Source organism: Fusarium falciforme, chromosome 4 (genome assembly GCF_026873545.1).
Source record: "Fusarium falciforme chromosome 4, complete sequence".
In the NCBI taxonomy this organism is placed as follows: domain Eukaryota; kingdom Fungi; phylum Ascomycota; class Sordariomycetes; order Hypocreales; family Nectriaceae; genus Fusarium; species Fusarium falciforme.
In genome coordinates, this window is record NC_070547.1 from 3,994,147 (window position 1) to 4,017,188 (window position 23,042).

General features: G+C 54.5%; 9 protein-coding genes across 9 annotated transcripts; 5 read left to right on the plus strand and 4 right to left on the minus strand.

Moving 5' to 3' along the window:
* Positions 1 to 602: 602 nt before the first annotated feature.
* On the plus strand, positions 603 to 3,750 carry NCS54_00593800 (PUM-HD domain-containing protein; the record flags this gene model as incomplete). The annotated part of the gene is made up of 5 exons (XM_053151419.1): positions 603 to 632; positions 1,038 to 1,170; positions 1,271 to 2,700; positions 2,750 to 3,305; positions 3,353 to 3,750. The coding sequence occupies 5 exons, from the start codon at positions 603 to 605 to the stop codon at positions 3,748 to 3,750; spliced, it is 2,547 nt and encodes an 848-aa protein (XP_053007394.1).
* A 799-nt stretch (positions 3,751 to 4,549) lies between these two features.
* NCS54_00593900 (Hypothetical protein) lies at positions 4,550 to 5,816 on the plus strand (the record flags this gene model as incomplete). The annotated part of the gene is made up of 3 exons (XM_053151420.1): positions 4,550 to 5,191; positions 5,247 to 5,477; positions 5,538 to 5,816. 3 exons carry the CDS (start codon positions 4,550 to 4,552, stop codon positions 5,814 to 5,816), a joined length of 1,152 nt encoding a protein of 383 aa, XP_053007395.1.
* Positions 5,817 to 6,292: 476 nt separating this feature from the next.
* NCS54_00594000 (Hypothetical protein) lies at positions 6,293 to 7,158 on the plus strand (the record flags this gene model as incomplete). The annotated part of the gene is made up of 3 exons (XM_053151421.1): positions 6,293 to 6,598; positions 6,660 to 6,781; positions 6,837 to 7,158. Exons 1-3 carry the CDS (start codon positions 6,302 to 6,304, stop codon positions 7,156 to 7,158), a joined length of 741 nt encoding a protein of 246 aa, XP_053007396.1. The 5' UTR covers positions 6,293 to 6,301.
* Positions 7,159 to 7,891: 733 nt separating this feature from the next.
* Positions 7,892 to 9,201, minus strand: NCS54_00594100 (PH domain-containing protein; the record flags this gene model as incomplete). The annotated part of the gene is made up of 2 exons (XM_053151422.1): positions 7,892 to 8,576; positions 8,642 to 9,201. The coding sequence occupies 2 exons, from the start codon at positions 9,199 to 9,201 to the stop codon at positions 7,892 to 7,894; spliced, it is 1,245 nt and encodes a 414-aa protein (XP_053007397.1).
* Positions 9,202 to 13,510: 4,309 nt separating this feature from the next.
* NCS54_00594200 (Hypothetical protein) lies at positions 13,511 to 15,293 on the minus strand (the record flags this gene model as incomplete). The annotated part of the gene is made up of 4 exons (XM_053151423.1): positions 13,511 to 13,798; positions 13,854 to 14,879; positions 14,941 to 15,015; positions 15,069 to 15,293. 4 exons carry the CDS (start codon positions 15,291 to 15,293, stop codon positions 13,511 to 13,513), a joined length of 1,614 nt encoding a protein of 537 aa, XP_053007398.1.
* Positions 15,294 to 17,588: 2,295 nt separating this feature from the next.
* Positions 17,589 to 18,429, plus strand: NCS54_00594300 (Ribosome assembly factor mrt4; the record flags this gene model as incomplete). The annotated part of the gene is made up of 3 exons (XM_053151424.1): positions 17,589 to 17,779; positions 17,839 to 18,318; positions 18,372 to 18,429. 3 exons carry the CDS (start codon positions 17,589 to 17,591, stop codon positions 18,427 to 18,429), a joined length of 729 nt encoding a protein of 242 aa, XP_053007399.1.
* A 770-nt stretch (positions 18,430 to 19,199) lies between these two features.
* NCS54_00594400 (RRM domain-containing protein) lies at positions 19,200 to 20,734 on the minus strand (the record flags this gene model as incomplete). Its single annotated transcript, XM_053151425.1, has 4 exons — positions 19,200 to 19,900; positions 20,135 to 20,240; positions 20,293 to 20,420; positions 20,473 to 20,734. The coding sequence occupies 4 exons, from the start codon at positions 20,732 to 20,734 to the stop codon at positions 19,200 to 19,202; spliced, it is 1,197 nt and encodes a 398-aa protein (XP_053007400.1).
* A 344-nt stretch (positions 20,735 to 21,078) lies between these two features.
* NCS54_00594500 (Hypothetical protein) lies at positions 21,079 to 21,605 on the plus strand (the record flags this gene model as incomplete). Its single annotated transcript, XM_053151426.1, has 3 exons — positions 21,079 to 21,117; positions 21,176 to 21,258; positions 21,314 to 21,605. 3 exons carry the CDS (start codon positions 21,079 to 21,081, stop codon positions 21,603 to 21,605), a joined length of 414 nt encoding a protein of 137 aa, XP_053007401.1.
* A 360-nt stretch (positions 21,606 to 21,965) lies between these two features.
* Positions 21,966 to 22,963, minus strand: NCS54_00594600 (Triosephosphate isomerase; the record flags this gene model as incomplete). The annotated part of the gene is made up of 4 exons (XM_053151427.1): positions 21,966 to 21,997; positions 22,048 to 22,650; positions 22,734 to 22,804; positions 22,926 to 22,963. 4 exons carry the CDS (start codon positions 22,961 to 22,963, stop codon positions 21,966 to 21,968), a joined length of 744 nt encoding a protein of 247 aa, XP_053007402.1.
* Between the last annotated feature and the right edge of the window lie 79 nt (positions 22,964 to 23,042).

Below are 23,042 nucleotides of genomic sequence, written 5' to 3' on the forward strand. Positions count from 1 at the left end.
ACTCCTGACCCCCCATCTTTTTTTCGCCTCCACATTAGTTGTACTTTGCTCCGACCAGATACTGGATTGTGCTGACTGAGCTCTAGCTTGGTCGTCCGAGATCAAGCACCTACCTACCTCACTTTTTCGATAACAACTGCCGTCTTGTTCAACTACGGCTTCTCTTCTTTACACACAAGACCCGGTCGTCACCATACAGCATCCATACCTTGACCCAACGTCCGTCTCATCGCTCGGACGCGGCATCTAATACAGGTATCCGTATCTAATACGTTGGGCCCTGGATCGTCCCTCCATCGGTCGGACACACAACACTCGCTCGAACCTTGCAGCGTGGCCCTTGAAAGCCAAGGCACCCCCAGCACCATCTGCCGCTCCATCCACCTCGCTACACCCTCGCCTCCCTTGCGCTAAGACGCCAGACACCGGACCCCAGCACCCACTCGACTCCTGTCCCCTCGGAGTGCAACCCCAAACACACCTACAGCGAGGTCCGACACCGCACTGAGTGCAGTACGAGAATCTGTGCCCAACCCTGAGTTGCTTCTTGATCAAGGAGACAATTCAATTCACCTCACTCGTCCTACTTCATCATTTTTGATATGGACCAAAGCATGGCTAGCTCTTTTCAGGTGCGTCTTTGCTCTTCTTTACCCGAAACTTCATTTATGCACATGACATTCCTCGTCCTCTCCACCCTCATGTCCCATTCCTCGTCCTGCCCGTGCCCGTGCCCTGCCATCAGCGCCTTGGCTCAAAGCCCTGGGCCAGGGAGTGCGACGTCAGAGGTGCTCGTGTGTCTCAACCAGATGCGACAGGCTAGCGCACGTCCGGATTCGCTACCACGTCGAGTCTGCGACCAAAAAAACGACGGCCGACGCTGTCCCCCATAATATTGGATGCACACCAAAACTCAAACCTTGAAAAGCACACATCATCATCATCATCATCATAGCCCATCACGAAGAATTCTTTGTTTTTTTCTGAGGAATTGGCCCAGGAACCGCATACTGACATTGTCTCTTCGTCTTTGATAGCCTAGGAGACGCCTTGGTGGCTCTACCAATCTCGGCACCATGCCTGCCCAGACCAACGACAGGCAACCGACGCAATCCATCTCGGTGCCCTACACGGCCGACGGCTCGGCCAGCAGCATTTGGGCTTATAATGGTAGGTGTCTCCCCGTGGCCGCGATATATCTGTCGTCGCTGGTCCTCTACACTCTGTCTGCCCCGCTCCAGATCCCACGTGTACTGACTCCGAGCTCTAGCTGTCGATGATACCCCTGCCGGCTCCAGTGCTGGAGCGCGGAACGCGAACACTCGAACCCGACCCGCGAACGCTGCAACCCGACATGCAAACTCTGGTACCCGGAACATGAGCTCTGATGACTGGCGGTCAGGTTCTGGTTGGATGATGGGAATGCCACGATCGACGGGCTCGCCTCGCGACGAAGGAGGCATCGGCAACGGCATCAACAACAGTACCAACGTGTTCGATGGCTACGATGACGCATCGATCCAAGATACCACCACCATGTCATACAGAAGGCGCAGTCCTCAGGAGAACTCCTACATGGACTCGATCAGCAGCTTTGGCATAGCACGGGATTCTAGTGGCCCTCAACGACAGGCTCAATCACCTGCCAATCTGTTCAGCCATGCCCATACCCAAGGACACACTCCGAGCAACTCAATTCAGTCTCAGCGGCCAATGCCAACGCATTCCTCCTCTTTCCAGCACCAGTCAACCAACAGCCGCGCCTTCAACTCCAACAGGCAGCAAATGAGTGAAGACCTCTCTTTAGAGTTCACTCGCCGGTTGACGATGGACGACAATTCAGTCTCTTCTATGGCCAACGTAGGTCGGTCAACCTTCAACCCAGCCTCGCAGCCCTTTGAGGTGAGGTCCAGCTCTCAGTTGAGCAACGGCATCGACTTGTCCCAAGACCAGTTGGTCACACATCTGAACTCGCAGCTCCATGGCATGAACAGATCATCCATTGATCGCATCCCCACCGCACAGAACCCTCGCCCAGAGCAAGCGAGAAGTTCCGGATCCTACGTGAATACGGACGTGTTGAGCGTTTTGTATGGTATTCCAAGATCGGGTTTTACTGGCGATCACGACCGGGTGCCCGGGGCGCTGCCTGGGACACTGCCTGGGACCCAGTATCCATCCACGGCCTCCTACAACCAGAGCACCATGCCGGTGTTCTACTCGCCGTACTACGATCCACTCACCCAAAGTGTCCGTCCCACCATGGTCACTGGCTATAACCTACCGAATCTGCCTCCCGGATACCCTGGAACTGTCCCCATACAGCCATATCAAACTACCGACCCCGGTAGGGAACGTCGCAGCACCGTTCTCAACGACTTCCGCAATCGCCAGAGGAACAGGCAACAGTTCACTCTCAGTCAGATCTATGGCCATATCGTCGAGTTCAGCGGAGACCAGCAAGGCTCCAGGTTCGTGCAGTCGCAGATCGACAGCGCCAACAGTGACGAGAAAGACCGAATCTTCCGAGAGATCGAGCCGAATGCAGTTCAACTCATGAAAGATTTGTTTGGCAACTATGTTATCCAGAAGTTCTTTGATCATGGCAGCCAGGTGCAGAAGAGCATCCTTGCCGACAAGATGAAGGGCAGAATGGTGGATATGTCGATGCAGATGTACTCCTGCCGAGTGGTTCAGAAGGTACGTGTAGATTTGATTTCTCCAATGGACAGTCAACTAACATTAGTAGGCAATGGACCATATCCTCGTCAACCAGCAAGCGGAACTTGTCCAGGAGCTGCAGCCCAGGATTGTCGATGTCATCAAGGACGAACACGGGAACCACGTTGTCCAGAAGATCATTCAGCTGGTACCCAGGGAACACATTGGCTTCATTATGGATGCTTTCAAAGGTCGTGTGAGAGAATTTGCCACTCACAACTACGGATGCCGCGTCATCCAGAGAATTCTCGAGCATGGCTCGGAGGAAGACAAGGCCATGTTTCTGGAAGAGTTGCACAGCTCATGGAGGTTTCTGTTCAACGACCAGTACGGCAATTATGTGGCCCAACACATCCTCGAGAAGGGTGACCCCCAGGACCGGGATCGGATTTTTACGATGGTCATGTCCCAACTCTTGACTCTGTCGAGACAGAAGCAAGCATCGAATGTGGTTGAGCGCTGCATCAAGAACTGTACTCCTCAGCAGCGATCCGAGATTCAGAAGGTGATCACCACAGTGGGTGAGGACGGATCAATGCCACTGCAGCACATGATGTCTGATCAATTTGGAAATTACGTGATTCGTAAGTTCACCCGCCCAAAAATGTCAGTGTATGCTAACCATGCGCAGAGAAACTTCTGAAGCGTGCTGAACCTGCAGAGAAGGAAGCGCTCAAGGACAAAATCCGACCTCTGCTCGATGAACTAAAGAAAAGTGCGACGACAAGACAGGTGGAGGCTATCTCCAAGCACCTTGAGGACGAGAGCGAAAGCGAAACAGCCACGACTCCTGCTACTACGCCGGCCTCGACCCCGAGCGCAACGCCGGCCTTGAATACAGCAAGCGCTCTGCACGTCGACGTCAACTCGTCAACACCAACACCCGTCTTGACGAATGAGTCCAACAGCCCACAGAGCAGTGGTCCGCCCAGCACCAACGCCAGTGCTTTTGGTGGCCTTGCCGGTGATGATACGGACAAGTTGGGAAACGAGGCAAGGACAGTCCAAGTGCGGGACAATGAAGCTTAGGTGGTGTTTGAAATGGAAGCGACAGGGAGTATCAATTTGGTGGGTGATGAAGAATAAAGCATAGATGGCGTTCAAGATGCTGGAGACATATAGTTATGAGATGGGCAGGTTGGGAATGGAAGCGAGAAACGACATTGCGGGTGTATCATCACATTGGGGAATACATGGGATGGATGGCTGGGCTCTGGGAATGCAATGCAATGCAATGAAAGGGATGCCGGCCGGAAAGCGATAATAGGAGGGCCGCAGAACATGAGGTATACAGGGCCTTACACCAGCGACAAGATTATCAGCTGTATTCTAGGTACAAGAATCGGTTAAGGATAGTATATGAGGATTATCCAAAGCGGTAATAAGAGACTCACTCGTACTTGGGGTCTGTAACCTTTGAGATTCCCGTTGTTGATATCTGACAGTGTGACAATGAAGAAAAGGAGTGGGTACGTACCTCAACCCCTGCGGTTAACATCGGCAGTCCTGCCCCAGAATAATGGAACCTTCCCCTACCTAACGTTCAAGTGGTTAAGATGACGCCACGTGCAGGAGCCAAGTCACTTAAGCAGGTACCTAAATTAAGTTACTCTGGACGGTAGTTGCCGATTCCGCTCCGAAACCTCCCAACGTCGGATCCGTTTTGCTACGTACGTTAGGAGGAACACTTGCATCCTCCCTCATATGGCGTCTCACATGTTAAACCTCCTACTCGCACCGAATCGAATCCTGCCCCTATGAGTGCATCACCTCGAGCCCGGTAGTCTACACTAGCCCCCGACCTACCTGCGGGGTCTCCCTACCCGCAATGACAGCCACTGCCCGGTTGAGGTCTCTGAGCCCGCACGTGCTGCGAGCCATCGGCACAGCTCCTCGCGCCGCGGCGTTCACACGGCATAGAGGAACCTTTGCGCGGAGACGAGGGAAGGCTGTTGAACCTCAGCCAATTGGCAGCGAGAAGGTCCGGTCGCTCAATGCCTCGTCTGGTGTTATCGGCGGTGCGGCCAGTCGGCCTGTGGCAAACCAGAGCACTGCCGAGCAACAACCACCCCAACCTACCCCGACCGAAGAGACTCCCTCGGAATCCGATACGCCTAGCCAGAACTACTCGACCCAGTCCGGCGAAGCGACGAGCAGCAAACCTCAGCCGAAAGAGAATGAAACACCCCAGGAGGAGCGGGCCAGGCTGGCTCGAGAAGAGGCCAAGCAGAGCGGCCCCCTGGAGGCTGTTCTGCACATGCAACCCCCCGAGACTATGAGGCCTGGCCCTGCCATGTGTCCGCCACCATATATCCATCACTTTGACAGCTACTCGCTGGTCAAGCAGCTGCAAGAAGGGGGATACTCTCAGGAACAGGCGACAACAGCCATGAAGGCAATTAGGGCGCTGCTCGCACAAAATCTTGATATTGCGCAGTCGACTCTGGTTAGCAAGAGTGATGTGGAAAATGTGAGCTCTAATTGCACTCGGAGAAGTGGTTCAGGGGGCTGACTGTATTGACCAGGAAACATACCTCTTTACGGCAGCTTGCTCAGAACTTAGCACGGAGATCAGGAATAACCGAAGGCTCGAAGAGGAGCAGCTACGTCAACAACGAACGCATCTGCAACATGAGGTGGACATCTTGACCCAGTCCCTTAACCAGGAGGTCTTGACACTGAATGACAATGTGCGAGGGTTGTTCAATGACCGCAAGATGGCAGTGAGCGAAGAGCAGAAGGTGGTGCAGAGCGCAGTAAGTTTTCTCTCAGCTGGATACGGGGTATGGAAACGTGGTTAGCTGACAGCATTCCAGGTCCAGCAAATCAACTACAAGATCAGCATCGTACTTAGTAGCGATGCCAAGTCAGAGATTGAGGCAGTACGCTGGATTCTGATCCGTCGATCAGTGCTGGGTATTCTCTTCATGGCTGTTCTCACGCTGGGCACACTCCGATATGCCACCTATGTTAGCCATGAGCGACAAAGGGAGGTAGAGAGGAAGAAGAAAGAGGAGGAAGAGAGACGACGGAATGGCGGCAAACAAGACCGCTCGTCAGATGCCGACGCGGCTGTGATCCTGGCTGCCAACTAAGAGTCTCCGATGACTACTACAACTACAACAGACGAACGACAATATTTCCTTGGGATTTATAACCGATACCCTATAGACTTTTGAACTGGGAGGAGTAACCACACACTGGGAGAGGGATTGGGATTGGGACCCTAGATGCTATGAGCCATGACGAAGGATTGGAGAGACCCTCCACACATAACATACAGACACAGAACAGAAAACTACACTCGGCTTTGACAAGCCTATTTCCTAGACGTATACATAGACTTCGAATACATAGACCGCACCCTGCGACAATATCAGCACAGGGACAGCCTCCTTCTCATCACTGAGGGGAAACGGCTTTCAAGCCACAACCGACCCCTCATGCACCGCCACCAACTGGAAAAACCCATCAACACGTGCGATAACCCCACGCGTCGCACCTTATCGCCCCGTCGCGTCTCCCGCCGCTGCACTACAACACCAAGAAACAAGCATCACCATTTTACCCACACCATCCAATGGCACCCGATCCGCAACCAGACAACAACCCCCCGGCCGCCGAACCGGCGCAGGAGAACGAGCCCACCGAGGAACAGCCGGCCTCTCCTCCGTTGCCCCAGCGCCACACAGCCGTGACGCCCGGCCCTCGCGCCGCGCGACTGCAGGAGCTCTACTCGCGCTCCCTCCGCAAGACGCTCGGCAAGATTGGATGGGAAAACGTCGCGGGATGCTATCCTACCGTCGCGAAAAGGGCAGAGGGCGTGCTGAGGCAGGTGCAGGGTCAGATGGTTGAGAAGCTGGGGGAGAAGTGCGAGGTACGCTTGTTCCTCTGTCTGTGGAGGAAAGCATTGACTTGTCGCTGACACTGAGGATTAGAAAGAATTCGAGAGTATTCTTGTTACGAGGCAGGTTGTGCCAAAGCTCAATGACCTGGAGAGTCTCATAAGCGACGCCTCTCGCCGCCGCGCCGAATCAACATTAGAAGCACAACCAACACCGTATGCCCCTCCAACCCTTCTCGAGTTTCTCCTCCACTAACATGTTATACTCAAGACCTCACCTCCTCCCCCCATCCGCCATCCTCGCCGCACACATGACGCCCTCCCTCACGGCGCACCAGTCGCAGCTCAACGCGCGCCTCCAGACGACGCAGTCGCAAAACGCCCTGCTGCATGACGAGGTCCGCCGGCAGCGCGACGAGATCCGCTCGCTGCTCGAGGCCCTCGAGGCCGTCGTCGCCGACGTGCAAGGTGCAAATGACGCCCTGCGGCCGCTCGTCGATGAGGTGGCCGCCGAGACGAGGGAGGGTATTGCGGCTGTCGAGGCGGCGAGTGGTGGTGGGCGAGCACCACCGCCGACGACTACGACAACGTAGTGGATGGAGTGTAGGAGGTGCTGTGGAGCAATTGGAACGTTACAAGGCTGCTGCAACATGGCCGGCCGTAGCGGTGGAATGGCATGCATCGAGGGGTCCTTGGGAGGCGACACATTCATATGATACCATACTTTTCATCTTGTATACCGGCGTTTACTTACGAATCAATGTCTAAAAACGAGCAGTCATTTCATGACGAGGAGCTATATCCTGATATTTGTCCTCATAGGTACCTATGTACAAGCAACTCAACAGTCAATGGTGACTGCGTGCTAGCGAAAGTCGTGTATATACAAAATCATGTACAATATCCATGGGCAAGTATTATCCCCCCCATGCCATGCACCGCGAAAAGAGCTTTAACCAAAATAACAAAACAACTGAAACTCCGGCCCATGATCATAAGTCTTGGCCACCGTTGGCTTATGCAACCCCTGAATGCGCCGGTTATGCAAAGTATGTACAATCATCAAAGAAATGAGATGGTGAGCGCCGTGCCCTGTAAGTCTTTAATCCCGCGTCGTGCGAGTTCATCGTCGGCTCTAAAATGTAGATGAGGTATTGTCGGGAGGTAGGTTGCTGTTGTGCGATATTGGGATGTGGCTGGTCCCTTGGAGGTAATGTGTTGGTTTGTCTTGTGGTGGATGTAGTCGAGTATATCGAGATCTGAGAACCTGAGGGTCCAAGTCTTGAGAATAGGGAATGTTCGTATGCGTGTTTATGATCGGCCGGTCTATATCCTCCTGTTTTCGGTATGAACAGTTTGCCAAGCTCCAAAATAGTCGATCTCTCCGTACGCTGGTGGTAGAACCCTGACCATGCGGCCTGTCGTCCAATCAACGTACCACTTCTTCCCCTTGCTGATGATGTATGGAGATTTGCGGGGACTCCTGAACAAGAGGTTGCTGTAGCATAGCTTGGCGTACAGCATGTCGTGGGCACTTGACCACCTATGTTCCGGGATCCATTTGCCATCGACAGGGTCGATACCTAGGTTGTTGTATGACGTCGTGCTGAGACGGCGGATCGGGTCTATTCGCGGAGGAGGCTCTGCTATTTCTTCCTCATCCCCATCAACCTCGAGCTCCGGCTCTACTCTGGTCTGAGAGTCTGGCGCCACAACCGTACGTGTCGATAGCCGTTCCACATCTGGATTCTCCGAGACTTCTTCAGGAGGTTCTTCAATACCCAACTCCGAAAGGTCAATGGCAGTGGCGGTTGGGGCCTGTCCGTGAAACCAGCGAATCCGTTGAATCCGGGGGATGGACATATCACGGGGAAAGTCTCGGTCCTCTAGAGGGAGAGCGATGTCGATGGCGGCAAACAGTCCTTCGAGCCACTTGATAAAGGTACTCAGTTCAACGCAGCACAGAAGAAATTGGTCCGTCTCTGCGCGAACACGGATGGTATATCGTCGCCTAAATGATATTAGTATATGAACATGAATTGCACCACCACCTGGTCACGAGACAGAATAGCTTACTTCTTATAGTCGGCGGCGATACCAACATCCGCATAGAGTAGGCTGTACGTTTTTTCAAGCTTGCCCTTTTTCATCCATGGAGGGTTGTCTGGGTCGATTGATGGTCCATCATCACGAGTCCTTCCCCATCCCCAAGCCTTCTTCGCCCCATAAATGCTGAGTGCGGTCCCGTTGAGTGTCACATAGACGGGATGCCATTGACGGTCCTCGGCCCTCTTTATTGTATTCTCGATCTCGTGTTTCTTGTCAAAGACGCCCTCGAGGGATATGTAACTCTTGTAGTCGGGCAGTGGTTCCTTTTGCTTTGCTGTATCTGGGCGAACTTGATTCTGGCCGCCCCCACCGCTCGCGAGGCGTTTCCCCTTTGCTGAACGATCTGTAGTTGACGTTGATGTAGGCTCTTGCTGGTATGGGGGCGGCTGCGAAGGTCGGCGCGGGCTTGTCATGATACGCTGGTAGTAGAGATCCTCTTCCATCGAGACACGCCGCCGGAGAGGCGGCGACGCAGGAGCGATCGTGGATGATCCATCGTCGTCGAGCGACACCCTACGGGGTTCCATGGGGCAGGCCAGGCTTATATATGAGGCTCGAGAGGGTCTCGCGACCGGCCGACACGGAGCGGGAATGACGGATGAGAAGTCTGGGGCGTGAGCTCAACCAACATTGGCCGCAGGAGTCTCCGTAGAGGGCGGCAGACTGAGAAGGTTGATCATTCCGACCCGCTCTGGAGATTTGTGGAGAGAGATGTTGAAGGAGAAAAGCGAGCGAGCCAACAGAAGAAGGCAGACGACACGAGGACAGTCAGCGTGGACCCGAGGAAACGAGCATCCGTCATGGAAGATGTCCCGGGGCCGAGGGCGCAGGGGGTTGAGAATGTTTGAGGATCGTTGGATCGAACGGGGGCGTGGGCAGAGTAGAGTAGGGCAGCAACAACGGTGTGCTTCTGAATTCGGGCCTGTCGGTGCCGGCGCCAGGGCGAGTCTCCGTTTGGCTTCGACGGGGGATGGAAGAGGAATGGAAGCGCGGCGGCTCTTTTGTTCGGGGGGGCTAGGATCGAAGGTCAGGGCAACAGCCAGCACAAGGCGACGTCAGCCGTTTCCAAAAGGGCCCACGCAGCGCAGCGCAGAGGCCGGGAGGGAGTGGAGAGGGAGGAATCACCGTCAGGAGAGGTGAGAGGATGGATGGAGAAAGGACGGGACTGCGACTGGGACTGGGGGGGTCCCTCGCAGAAGGGAAAGCGACGTTGAGGGTGTGGATGTGGACCAAAGCACCGGCTCAGGGTGGCGAGATGAGGCTGCCGCAGCGCGCTCGACTTCGAGATTCGCCTAAAAACGACGTTCGAGTTAGTCACATTGGGGGATCTGATGCGACGGGGCCGTGATTGGGTTTAGGAACCTGGGATGGGATTGTGATGCGATCCGCAACCTACGCACCTTGAAGGGTCGAGGCGCAACCGCAAGCGCGCAGGAAGGGTACGGTACTGGACGGTACGGGCAGGTTGTCTAGGGTTTCGCTGATAGGGAATGACGAGCTTGCTTTGCGCCGCACTTCCGCGCTGGGTGTCGATCCCCGAATACAATACAGCCCTAGGGGTTTGAGACAGCGGATCTCTATGGTGCGCAAGGCTGAGGGGGGTAGATGAAGGAGGAGGAGAAGTGGTGATGGGGCGTAATACGACTCGATCGAGGAGCATTGATCCTGAACCCGGGCCAAGAAGGCAAGCACAACACATGGCTCATGGCATGCGGATGGCTTGACCTGGCAGGTCCCAAGCCAAGTCGCAGGTTCAAAACTGGAAAGGGCTCTTTTGGGAACCCCCGGCCACCTTCCCGCCAAAAGGTCCCGCGACTGCGGGTCCACAGAACCGCACGCACGCACGCCGCGCACAGGGAAGCCACGGCCCACGGCCCCACCGGACGTCCCTCAGACAGAGCCGCTAGTCCCGGATGGGTAGGTACCACGGAAAACGGCACGGTTGAGAAACACCACCAAAAAAAGGTCCCTGAGGGCATCTTCATGACTGGATTACTTACTCTACCACAATTAACATGCGGGTGCAGTACCCTCCAGCTGCGGCACTTGATCCTTCTGTGCAACATGTGGCTTATTATCCCATCTCAATAGCACCAGCCCTTTCCCAGCTGGCGCAGAGATTCAAAAGCCGCCGGCTCGGACGTACATACGCCACATTCAACATCTCGGCCGGGTCTCGACCGTATTGTCCGGGGTCGCCTCGGGCCTCGTGCGTGTGTCGTGGACCTGCAAGTCATCCGTTTTAATCGAGCAAAAACAGGGTCTATCCAAGCCAAGCCGAGATCTTCTTTTTCTGAAATCCTATGGCTCTGCATAACCTACTTGTTATGCCTTCCTCTCGGAGCCTATTACTCATTCCGAAACGCCGTCTCATTACACACTGCGACAGTGCTATGCGCAAAAGCCAACACAGCAGGAAAAAAAAGTGCCCTCCGCTGTTCTTCCACAGCCAACCAACAGCTGTTCGCAAAAGTACTTTGTCCCGACGCCCTTCATTCGTCAAATCCCCCGAACAAGCGACAAGCGACCCAAACTCCTGGGTACGAGTACGTACCTCGACCAAGCATCGTGTGTCCTCAGGTCGGTGTCTCCCACCCAGAGGAACTTTTGGCGCTGCCCTTGGCACCTTTGAAAGCGGCCCCTCTCCGCGTCTGGGGTCACCTATGGATTCTCTTCCTTCTCCTCGGCCTCTTCTGTTTTCAATGGAGTAGGCCCCACACCGATATTTGTGTCCTGTTACTATTATTTGGTTTGTAAGAATTGATTCTTAGTTATGGTTTGCATTTTGTGTTTCATCTACGCTGCATACGAGCTTCATCTTCAAAGCCTCTTATTGAACTCAGCTTAGCCACTCAAAAGTGCCCCATTTCCTGTCCTGACTTTTCTCTCTCGGGATCAACCAGGGAGTAATTATTACAGTACAACGAGTCCGAAGCCCCTGTCACGCCCCCCTCCCTCAATTATCATCCATTATTAGTTACTATTATCCGTATAACCGTCCGTGATTGGAAAGCGGCCCGCGGGGCCAACAGCATGTCCGTCCTGTCTCCGTTGAAACCATCCCGTCTTACTGTGTGCAACCAACACGCCAACAGGGCCGACTCTCGAAACGCGAGGTGCAGCGCCCCGATGATCAAGATAATCAAACGCTATTGCATTGCAACTCCAACACTACAATATTGTTCTCCATCAATGTATGTAATGCACGCGGAATACTCCGCCGCCATGTCGGCACTTGGTAGGCCAGAGATCAGGGGACACACGACGATCACCCACTTTCTCACTTATTCCCCCGAGAAATGTTTCCAGACGTGCCTGCGGAATTGGTGTTCTATGTCGATCCTTATCCCACTATAGAAACAACAAGCGAAATCAAGTATCGAAGAAATGCCATGGCCATCGTTGATCTCTGCCCTGCGCTCTTGCGGGGTTGAATCCCTAAAGTCTATTAACTCGAAGAAGCTCTCCGACAAGCTCAATACTATGTACGCTCCCGCCTTGGCTACACCTCCATCCGCTATCTTCAAGCCATGCTAGACTACCTACCTATTTCCCTCCCCTCCGATCGTCTTACACACCCGGATCTCTCGGCACGCAAGCCCCCTCCCTTTTTTCCCCCAGAGCCTCATCCTGACCCGAACCCTCGTCCGGTCTCACATGACCTCTTGTTCAATGCTTCTCCTCCCCCCGCCTGCATTAAGAAGGTCGGAGTAAGAACCCTCTTCCCCCCCGGAGGCCACGCCCCGGACTTTGCGCCCTACCCCCGGGAATAGGCCCCGACCAGCCGCCGAGCGAGCGGCCGGCTAGCAAAAAGAGGACCATAATGCAATGGGACCATGCATCAATTACGAAATACGTCTCCTCCGCTGATCAAAAGTCCCTCCCGTATGTGAAATACCAACAAAAGGACCTGACCAACAGCACCTTGAGAGACGGACAACATCAGATGCGGCGAACCATTCCACCGGTTCTACCCACGAGCTTCGTTTGCCAAGTTCTTTGAACTGAAACTCGCATCCGCCTTTTGCCATCATGAACCGTCATCACCTTGTTGGCTTTTGCGTTGCATGTATCCATAGATGTTACGTTGCCTCATCCAACCCGCGGCATCATGGTTGACTCTCTGTCTTGAACTTGGCTCTTCACCGACACTCTGTGGTATCTGTCTCGTCTTCACACTTTCTTCACACTGCCCCTTTTACAATATGCTTCAGAAACCAAAGGAACTGATGGCTACTTGCACAGTAAAGTGTACAATATACGGTCTCCCTATAGACCCTCTCGTACATCCAGGCAAAGGCTCACCTCCGCCTCCAACTATTTCATTGTTCCCTAACCGTCCTCCCATCCATCGCTCCCCATGCTCGCTTCAACTCCCCGAGTCCCGCCTCTATCGCCCTCACGTTCGCTTTTGTGAGAATATACACGGTCATTAGAAAGTAATGATGCCAAACCAAAGCTCCCACCCGAGGACCTTTTCACCCCCCTTTTCGCTGAATCCCTGAGCCAATCGTCGGTTGCCGAGGATGAGATGCAGATGTAGCGCGCAAAGCAGCGAAACTGAAAAACGAACAATCATGACTCCAGGTTCCCAACTCCATCCTTCCTCCCAAAGGGAATGCCAAACTCCGCCTCCTCCCGTCCTTCCTTCCTGTCGGCATTTGCCAAGTGTGTGTTTGTGGTTCCCCCCTGGCGTCTTCATATTTTTACGCCTTGTTGGCAGAGTGTCCCCAGGAGCATCAAAGCCCCTTTCATGGGCCACAGTGCCTATTATATAGGCAAAGTCAATAACCGGTAATCATATACCAGCTTTGCTATGCCGCGTGATATGCCAGTTTAGGCATTCTGGGCCTGAGAACCGCCACGGCCTCGAGGGGCACCGCGACCTCGGTTCTGGCCAGAGAAGTTACCTCGAGAGCCCTGACCGCCAGAGCGGCCACCGTCGACACCACCGCGACCACGTCCAGAAATACCACCTCGGCCGCCATAGCTGCTACCACCATAGGCGTTGGCCTTGGGACGACGAGGCTCAACAACAATGTTCTCCCCGTTGACAGTGTGAGGGTTGGCAGCGACCGCAGCCTGGTAGCCCTCAGCAGTCTTGTACTCGACAAAGGCACAGTTCTACTTATGGTTAGCACGTAGAGTCCAGTGGGTCAGGGGATATTGCCAAACATACCTTCTGGCGGTTAATGTCAAAGTAGGTCAGCTCGCCAAAGGCGGCCAGAGTGCCCCTAAGCTCGGCATCTTGAACCTTGTCGGTCACATACTTGACATAACCCAGAGTGCCCTCCTTCTCGGCGGGAGGTCCAGAGATGGACTGAGGACGGTTCTGTCGCTTCGAGTCGGCACCAGCGGTCTGCCAGCCAGCAGCATCCTTGGCGGCAGGCTCAGCGGCAGGAGCAGCAGCAGCAGCGGGGGCAGCGGGAGCGGCAGCAGGCTGAGAAGTAGGAGCGGCGGCAGCAGGAGCAGGAGCTCGGCTCTGGGCAGGAACGGGAGGAGTAGGAGTCTTGGGGAGAGGAACAACGGGCCTGGGGAGAGCAGCGGCGGCACGGCTAGCCCAGGTCATAGGCTTGGGGGGCGCGGCAGGCTGAACAGGGGCGGGAGGAGCAGCGACAGGCTTGGAAACAGGCGTAGGGCTGGGGTCCTTAGGCTTCTCTGGCTCCTTGACATCTTCCTCAGCAATCTCCTCGGCGGCAGCATCAGCGTCGGCAGCGGGGATCTCGGGCTTGGCCTCAGGGGCCTTGGTTTCCTCGACCGTAGACTCAGCGGCGCTTCCGTTCAGAGCGGCGCTGTCCTTAGATGTGGAAACCTCCTCCAGCTTCTGGTCCACAACCTCGGGGTCGAGCTGAACAGTGTCCTCCTTGGTCTCCTCGACAGACTTGGGGGCTTCAGGCTCGACAGGAGCGGCAACAGGCTCCTCCTCAGCAACCTCGGGCTCCTCAACAGGCTCTTCGGGGGCAGCGGCAGATTCGTCGTCAGTCTCGTCGTCAATGTATCGCAGGATATCGTTGAGGACAAAGTAACCAGAGGGCTGCTGAGCGAGAACAAAGGTCTGGACGAACTTCTTGGGCTCACCGGCCTTGTTGGAAGTCTCACCAATAACCTGAATGACAATGTTTTCGAAGGAAGCCTGGGAGTCAACGTTGGATACTCGAACCTTGCAGTCTTGGAAGTCGAGGGCCTTGATGCGTTCTTGGATGGCCTGTTGTGATAGGATTAGCAATTGAATTGGCTAGGTACCTATATCTGATATTGAAACTCACCTGTCGACCGACGGAGACGTTGGCAACTTCAGCTTCAAGACCGTAGACGAATTGCGAGCGCTTGCCGTAGAAGAGCTACCAAGCTGGTTAGTGAAAATCTGAGCGCGCATAGGATTGAAAACACATACGTGGAGTTTCTCAGGCGACTTGCTCAGGGTGGTGTAATATTGCTCGACAAAGTACCATCCGACCTCATCCTTGGACAGGTTGCTGTTGCTAGCGGGGGCGGAGACAGAGGCATCGGTAGTGGCAGCGGCAGCAGCAGGAGCGGCGGCAGCAGGGGGAGCTGTTTGATGTTGGTCGGTATGTTCCTTGTACAGATTCTGATGGGTGAAATTACCGTTGGAGGCCATGATGGCTGTGTGATTCTGAAGTCGGAGGGTGACGGAGGTGAGGAGGGAGCGAGAATTAGGTCGGACGCGCGATGGAAAAGGTTTTGATCGCGAGAGGTGCGGACAAAGACGGGACAAAGAAACGCGGCCCGGGGTATGCGAATGGGCTGCAGATGGCGACGGTGCTTGGTGCGAGGTGGAGATTCGAGTTTATTTCAAAGCGTCGGAGGACTGTAGGGCACAGGTGATGACAAACCGTGGCCAAGAGGGTTCGCAGACGCAGGCGGAGGCGACGATGGTGGAAAACGGGGAGGGGTGGCAAGGGTGGGAAAGATGCGCGAGACTCGAAGCGGACGGGACGTCGAAGGAGAGAAACCCTGGAGATGGAAGATGGAAGATGGAAGCTTAAGATGCAGAGTATTGAGGATGGTGAGAAGGAGGAAAAGGGCGAGAAGGACTCTGGGATGAGGTTGTTGAGATGATGTGGTTTGGGTGTTGGGTGGTTGATTGTGGAGGTTGTGTGTGGCCCAGAAACAGAAAAGACCTTGTGCTTGTGGTAGGTAGCCTAGGTCCTTCCTTCCTTCAGGTAGCGCGGTAGCTCGGGCTCGGAGTCGGAGGCGCCTGGTCCGTGCATCAGCTTGCACGATATTCGGAACGGAAGCGACCAGTTTTCCCGAAGCAGCAACTGTTCTTGGCAGAAGGCCGAGGGATTTGGAATAGTTGAAATACGCAATCTACAATGCCGTTTTCGGTTGAAAGTCCCAAGGACTTGTGTCTCGTCGCTGCAAATGCATCTCCTGCGCTCCTCGGGTCGTCCCATGTTCCACATGCCGCTAGTTCAAGGATCCTCTCGTTGACCTCATGTAGCATAATAGCGCGGAACCCTGTCATTGCTGCAGTGCACGGGGAATAATCGATTTCTGAACTCAAGCCACTTCCGCGTATTTCAGCATATTCCACAGTTTATAGGATAGCAGTTGAAGCCACAGGAACCAGCAATGTCCTTAAATAGGCAAAGCTAGGGACGAATCACACTTCACGGTTCAGTGTGATAACCCTCGGGATTAAAGTTGTGGCAAGGTCAGCCCTGCCGGAAACTCAATGTCAAGACAGTGATTCGTAGACTTGCACACTCGGCCCTCCACAAGACGGTTATTGTTTCATACCCTCTATTTTACCCGCAACCACCACAACCCCAGAGAGCTGGAGAACATTATACACGAGCATCAATGCTGGACCAACTTGGCCCAGAGCGCACCCGCAATTGCTGAGAGCCGATTTTGGATGGATATATGGATTACAATGATAATAAATCTCTGAGCTCGCATTAACAATCCGTTACTCTGTTCCTCGTTGTATAGTCCAACCAGACGGAGGGCCTGAGACATACTCTTCAGCCAGCAAAGGGCACGATGAAAGCACGTGCAATGAAATGCGGATGTTTCACCCAACACTTTTAGCCCGTACCTCCCGAGAGCGAGCCTGTTTGGGGCGAATGACACCCGGGTGGCCAAAGCCCCTCGTGGAATTGTCTCAGCGTGGGCACAACCTGAAGGCTTTATGACTGTCCTAGTCGATGAAAAGAGCCACGATAGATTACCGAAGTCGTCCTGAAAGACAGTGAATATCTGGTACTGGAGCACGCATGTGCTGAGCTGGCAATAGTTGCTACGGCATGTGGCCGGAGGCAAGGAACGACTCATGATGAGCAGGTCCATTGTTGTACGTGAATTGAACCAGGACTTCGTTTCTCATGAAACAGTATGACTCACGAGAGTTGGCTGAGCTTTGCAGCTTGAGTAGCTATGTGCATTGTAATAGTATTATGCTATTGGCTGCTCAATAAGTGTAATTCGCCTTGATCCCATTGGCGATGACTGGGCTTTAACTTGGGCAACCCTCCTGGATCTCTCGCATCTAGTTTAGTTAAGAACAAGCACAAAACGGCAGAATCCTCACCATAATGACTCGGCCTATAGAGAACTACCATGTACTCTGTTTCTAGGTGTTGAACATACAAATCTACTCTCCTCTCCCCTCGCCTTTACCTTGTGGAGGTAATTACCGAATCGGGATCAAGGTGAGACCCCTGCAGTTCTCATCGGTGAATGCGCCAATGCGGGGTTCGTTCCACCGCCCACCTGAATTTTTGGCTTTTTTTTTTTGGCACTCGAAAAATTTCCACAATCTTATCAGTTGCTTCCAGCGGGCGCGGATCTTCAACCAACCTCGACTTTTTTTCTCCCTCTTCACACCTTGGTCAATTCTTCTTGCGCCGATATTGTACATCAATCGACATTTCTCTAACCCGCCAAAATGCCCAAGTCGAAGCGCGCCAAGGTCGTCCACCTCACCCAGGTGTCCAAGAAGACGCGGGAGAACAAGGACAAGCTGTTTGAGAACATTCGCAATGAGATTCCCGAGTACCAGACCTGCTTCGTCTTTAGCGTCGACAACATGCGCAACAGCTACCTCAAGGAGGTGAGGCGCGAGCTCTCCGACTGCCGGTATGCCAATCTCTACGAGCCCCGACCGCGGAAACCTGGACGCTGACCCGTCATCATAGACTCTTCTTTGGCAAGACAAAGCTCATGGCCAAGGCTCTTGGCCAGACCCCCGAGGAGGCCATCGCGCCTGGTATTGAGGGTATCACGAAGCACCTGGCTGGCACCGTGGGCCTACTCCTGACGAACCGGCCGGCCGAAGAGATCCTCGCCTACTTTGACAACCTCGCCCCCGTCGACTTTGCCCGCGCTGGCGTCGCTGCGTCCCGCGGCTTCTCTCTCCCCGCCGGTGTTCTCTACGCCACCGGCGGTGAGGTCCCTGCTGAGCACGACGTGCCCCTTGAGCACACCATCGAGCCTGAGCTGCGCCGCCTCGGCGTGCCCACCCGCATGGTCAAGGGCCGCGTTGTTCTTGGTGATGAGTCTGGAGAGGGTGAAGACTATGTCGTCTGCAAGGAGGGAGACATTCTGGACTCGCGGCAGACGAGGCTGCTCAAGCTCTTTAGTGTGTGCCTGAGCGAGTTCAAGGTCAAGGTGTTAGCGTAAGTCTTACCCAAGCGCACATTAACTTTCATCACAGACTAACACACCGCAGGTACTGGAGCGCCGCAACCTCCGAGGTGACAGAGGTCAACGCCATGGATGAGGATTAAAAATGATGAGCCAATAACAATGCTCTTGAGAGAGAAAGAAACGCACACGGTGCTAGACGTTTGGCTTGACAAATTCTTGTGTGTTCGAATGACTGATACCAGCATGAACTTTTTATTTTTATGGGATCTCGGCGTTGAGGGCCATGGGATATGGAGGGCATCATGTTTTTTGACAGTAGACCCGCCCCTGAATGACAAAATGCATACTCAAAAACATTCACACGACGACTCATTCACTCGCTCGGCCAATACTATTTAACTGTTACTTTCAACTGAACAAAGAACTCCTAAGTGATACATCAGAGTCGGCCTTCTCGGCCATCCTAGGCGACATTTTCAAGGGTCAGCAGGTCACGGAGTCCTTACCCTGACCTTACCTATGTTGCGCAACGTCTTACGCCCCTTTTCACCATTGTCACCCTCCTCCTACTTTTCTCATCACCTCCCAAAAACCAATTAGAATACATAACAAAGAGAAAAGTTACCTCCCACCTTGCCTCGTCTCGAACCCATCAGGAAGGCATTTGGAGCGTCGTTGAAACCGTCAGGGGTGAGGTCAGACTTGGCGAGTTAGGGAGGCAGTATAGCCGGTTAACAGAAACAAGCGAATCCAGAACGGCGCGAGGGAATACTCTGAAACTGCCGTAGGCGTGATTTTGGTTGTCGATATAATCTGGTGCGCTTACCCTTGGTGGAAAAGGGGGGTGTATTAATGACGGGAGGACGAGAATCGACAACCCACCAACAGGCCATGGAGAGGAAACACTGCTTTAGTATCGGCGCAACTTCCTTGGATCCTCGTAGCCACCGTCATAACCACGTTTCCGGCCACCGTCATCGTCGCGGGGCCTGTCGTAGTCCCGGTCGCGGTCGCGATACCCACCTTCTCGTCCACCTTCTCGTCCACCCTCTCTTCGGCCGATGGGTTCCATGTTGCTTCCGGTACGTCGGTTGTCGCGGTCTCCGAATCTGCCGCCGTCGCGGTAGCCGCCACCACCACCACCGTGTCTGTCGTCATATGAGCGGCCGCCGCTTCGCGAATCATACCCACCAGGGCCTCGATCGCCTCTGCGGTCACCGCTGCGGTCGCCGCGATCACCTCGGTCGCCATAACCGCCATTTCTTCGATCGAAGCCAGGTCCAGAGGGCGCGTCGCTCGGTGCGCCGTATCCGTTTCTATCGCCACGGCTGTAGTCGCCACCACCGCTCCGGAAGCCACCTCGGCCGCCGTAACCTCCTCGGAAGCCACCCCGTCCACGTCCGCCGTCGAAGCCCTTGTAGCCACCGCGGAAACCACCGCCAAAACCGCCAGGACCCATTGGACGGGAGGGCATCGACCTGGTGTAGCCTCGGCCACCGAGACCACCACCAAGTCGTCGAGGTCGCCATCCTTTAACGGTTCTGCCTCGTTCGACGTCTACCTTGATACGTCGATCCTTGATGCGAATGCCATCGCAAGCATCCAAGGCAGCTGCTCGTGGGTGCGCCAGATGGCGCAGGTGTCAGTCAATCTTACCATAAATAGTACCTTGCGTGCTGAGCGGATTGACAAAAGAAAAGGAATAGCAGAGACGGGCAAGCTTGAGGGCCCTTGTGTCTCGCCGTATACTTTAAAGAAAGGGCAAGCTTGAGGGCCACATTCTGAAAGGTACATCCAGGGAAGAAGACAAATGTCTAGTCAGAAGGGGGAAGGGGGTGAGTTTACCTCTCATATCCTTCTCTCTCTCAAAAACGACGAAGGCGTATCCTCGATGGGGCTTCTTCTTCTTGTTCGGCTTCTCGTGCGCGTGTGTATCGACAATGATGCGAATCTGGATCGCGGTTAGCATATGATCATGAAACAGTTGCGCAGGGACAGCATACGCGCTCGATGGGGCCGAAGCGCCCAAACTCCTTCTCCAAGTCTCTCTCATCAGCATCGTAGCTCAGACGCGCGACAATCAAAGTCTTGAAGGCATCGCCTCGGACGTTCGGATCCTCGTTCGGCTTATCTGTACAATCGGTTAGCGATTGCGCGACAGCATCACGGCTGGGGCTTCCTACAAAGCTTAGGTGCCTGCGTCACCAGCTCCTCCAGGTTTTGCTTCTTCTCCTGCTTCTTGCGATCGCGCGCCTGAAGCCAACTCTCGGTCGGATTATAGACGTCGGTCTCCTTGTACTTCTGCAGCTCGGGAAGGAATTGCGCGACGCCGCTGATAGGCGCCGTCTTGCGATCCTGGGGCGCATGGTCGGGCGGCTCGACCCATCGCAGGGGGGGTCGCGCGGCGAAGAGTGCGAGCAGATTCGGGGGGAGCTTGTCCGTCATGGTGGAATCTCGCGTCGGATATAGCAGAAGAAAAATAGAGAGTAATGAGCGAAATGAAGAGACGCGCGAGGGATACCGCGGTCGATAATAGATGGAAAGACCAGGCGCACGGAGTTTAGTTGTGTCGTCGCGCGGTCGTGAAATTATCCCCCCCAAGACTCGAAGGCTGCCTTTCAGTCGAGGCTGAGACCATGCTACCCGGGGTTCTGCCGCCACCACGCTAAGCCATTTTGGGGTACCCTGCACGAGTGCTGATTTTCTGGCGATGGCCTCGCGTGTGTACGTCAAACTCTCTCTGGTTGTCGTTGGATCATGAGGATAGCGATTGACACGGCCAGACAAAGATGACGATCAGAGCACTACGGCAAGTGGCAAAAGGCCAAGTGAGTATTCAATTGATCACAGCCTCTCACCTGAGACTTTGTCACTGACCGCTTCCAGAATGGCCTCGGCGCATTCGTTCTGCAGTGCAAGAGGTTGGATTTCTTCTACTGCGACTGGGCCGGTAGCTCCAAGGGAATGAAGTAAGACAGCCATTTTTACACTCTCCTATTTGAATTCGGTCTAACCTTGCTGCAGCGGCTTCATCAAGTCTCTCCTCCCCAAGTTCGCCGCCGCCAACCCCCAAGTCGAATTCTCCATCTCCCCCCGACCCGGCAAGCACCCCGTGGTCATTGGCCACTACATCAACGGCCGTACCAAGCCCATCTGCGTGCGAAACATGTCGCCCTACGAGATCCTGCAAAAGGCCGAGCTCCTCCGTGACGCCAGCGGAGAGAAGCTGAAGAAGACCAACAAGGCTGTCACCAGCACCAAGCCCAGTGTGCGTGGTATCTGGTCCCCGTACCACGGAAAGGGAATGGTGGTCTGAGACGAATGTTTGGATTATGTGTATATGTATCTGGAACAACTTGGGGTTGCCTACTTGCTGCATTGGGTTGCGAGGAAACTGTACGATTTAGAGTAAGGATCTCCGAATGATAGAAGCGTCAATGATTCCTGCTTCGCCGACATGACACTTGACTTGACTACAGTTGACAAAGGGAGAATTTTATGGTCAAATAAGATATATAACAACGGAATTTTACGGATGCCGCGGAATTTGGCACCGAGAGTTCACAACAGTTCGATTGTTCATGGGTATTTTTATTTCATTCATCATCTATCTGCTCTCCCTTCAAGACGGTATATCCTTGTCTCAAGAGGGCCTTTTACTTTTGATATCGGTTCCTTACTGCTTGGTGGCGTTGATGATGTCCACGACTGGGAGCGGTCAGTACAGATTCGTTCAAGAGGCAACAGGAACAACTTACAGGCAGGCTTGAGGGAAGCACCACCGACGAGGAAACCGTCAATGTCGGGCTGCTTGGAGAGCTCGCCGCAGTTCTTCTCGTTGACGCTGCCGCCGTAGAGGATGCGGGTCTCGTCGGCGACCTTGTCGCTGATGCCGCGGAGGAGGTCACGGATGGCCTTGTGAACCTCCTGAGCCTGCTCGACGGTGGCAACCTTGCCAGTGCCGATGGCCCAGATGGGCTCGTAGGCGATGACAATGTTGCTCCAGTCGGAGATCTGGGACTTGAGGGACTCGATCTGGGCAGAGACGAACTCGATGGTCTTGCCGGCCTCGCGGGTCTCGAGGCTCTCACCGCAGCACCAGATGACCTTCAGGCCGTTCTCGGTGGCGTACTTGGTCTTGGAGGAGACAACGTCATCGGACTCGCCGAGGATGGTTCGGCGCTCAGAGTGGCCGAGGATAGCCCAGTTGATGTTGCTGTCCTTGAGCTGGGCAACGGAGATCTCGCCAGTGTAGGCACCGTTGGGCTTGTCGAAGACGTTCTGGGCGGCGACTTCGATGTCGGGGCGGAGGGTCTCGCGGACGAGAGAGAGGTAGAGGGCGGGAGGGGAGACGACGACCTCTGCAGGGACAAGTCAGTTGATGATGCTCAGAATGAGGGGCAGCTGAGCTGAGGGACGACGTGGAGGTGAGGGGCAGACATACCAGCGTTCTCGTCAAGGGTGGCGTTGTTGAGGTTGGAAACAATCTCCTTGATGGACGACACGGAGCCGTTCCTATAAGAGTAACGTGTGAGCTTCCAGATACAGCTTCGTAGGACCTGCGGCCTTTTTGCTTCATGGAGGGGGAGGGGGAGGGGCAGAACAGCAACGGATTGGATGGCGGGGTAAAACTGACATCTTGAAGTTGCCGCCGACGAAGAACTTGCGAGCCATGATGGGCAATTGGACTATGTTGACCTGAAAAGGGGGAGGGTGTTTTTTGGTGAAGCAGAAGATAGAGAATGTGGGTGAG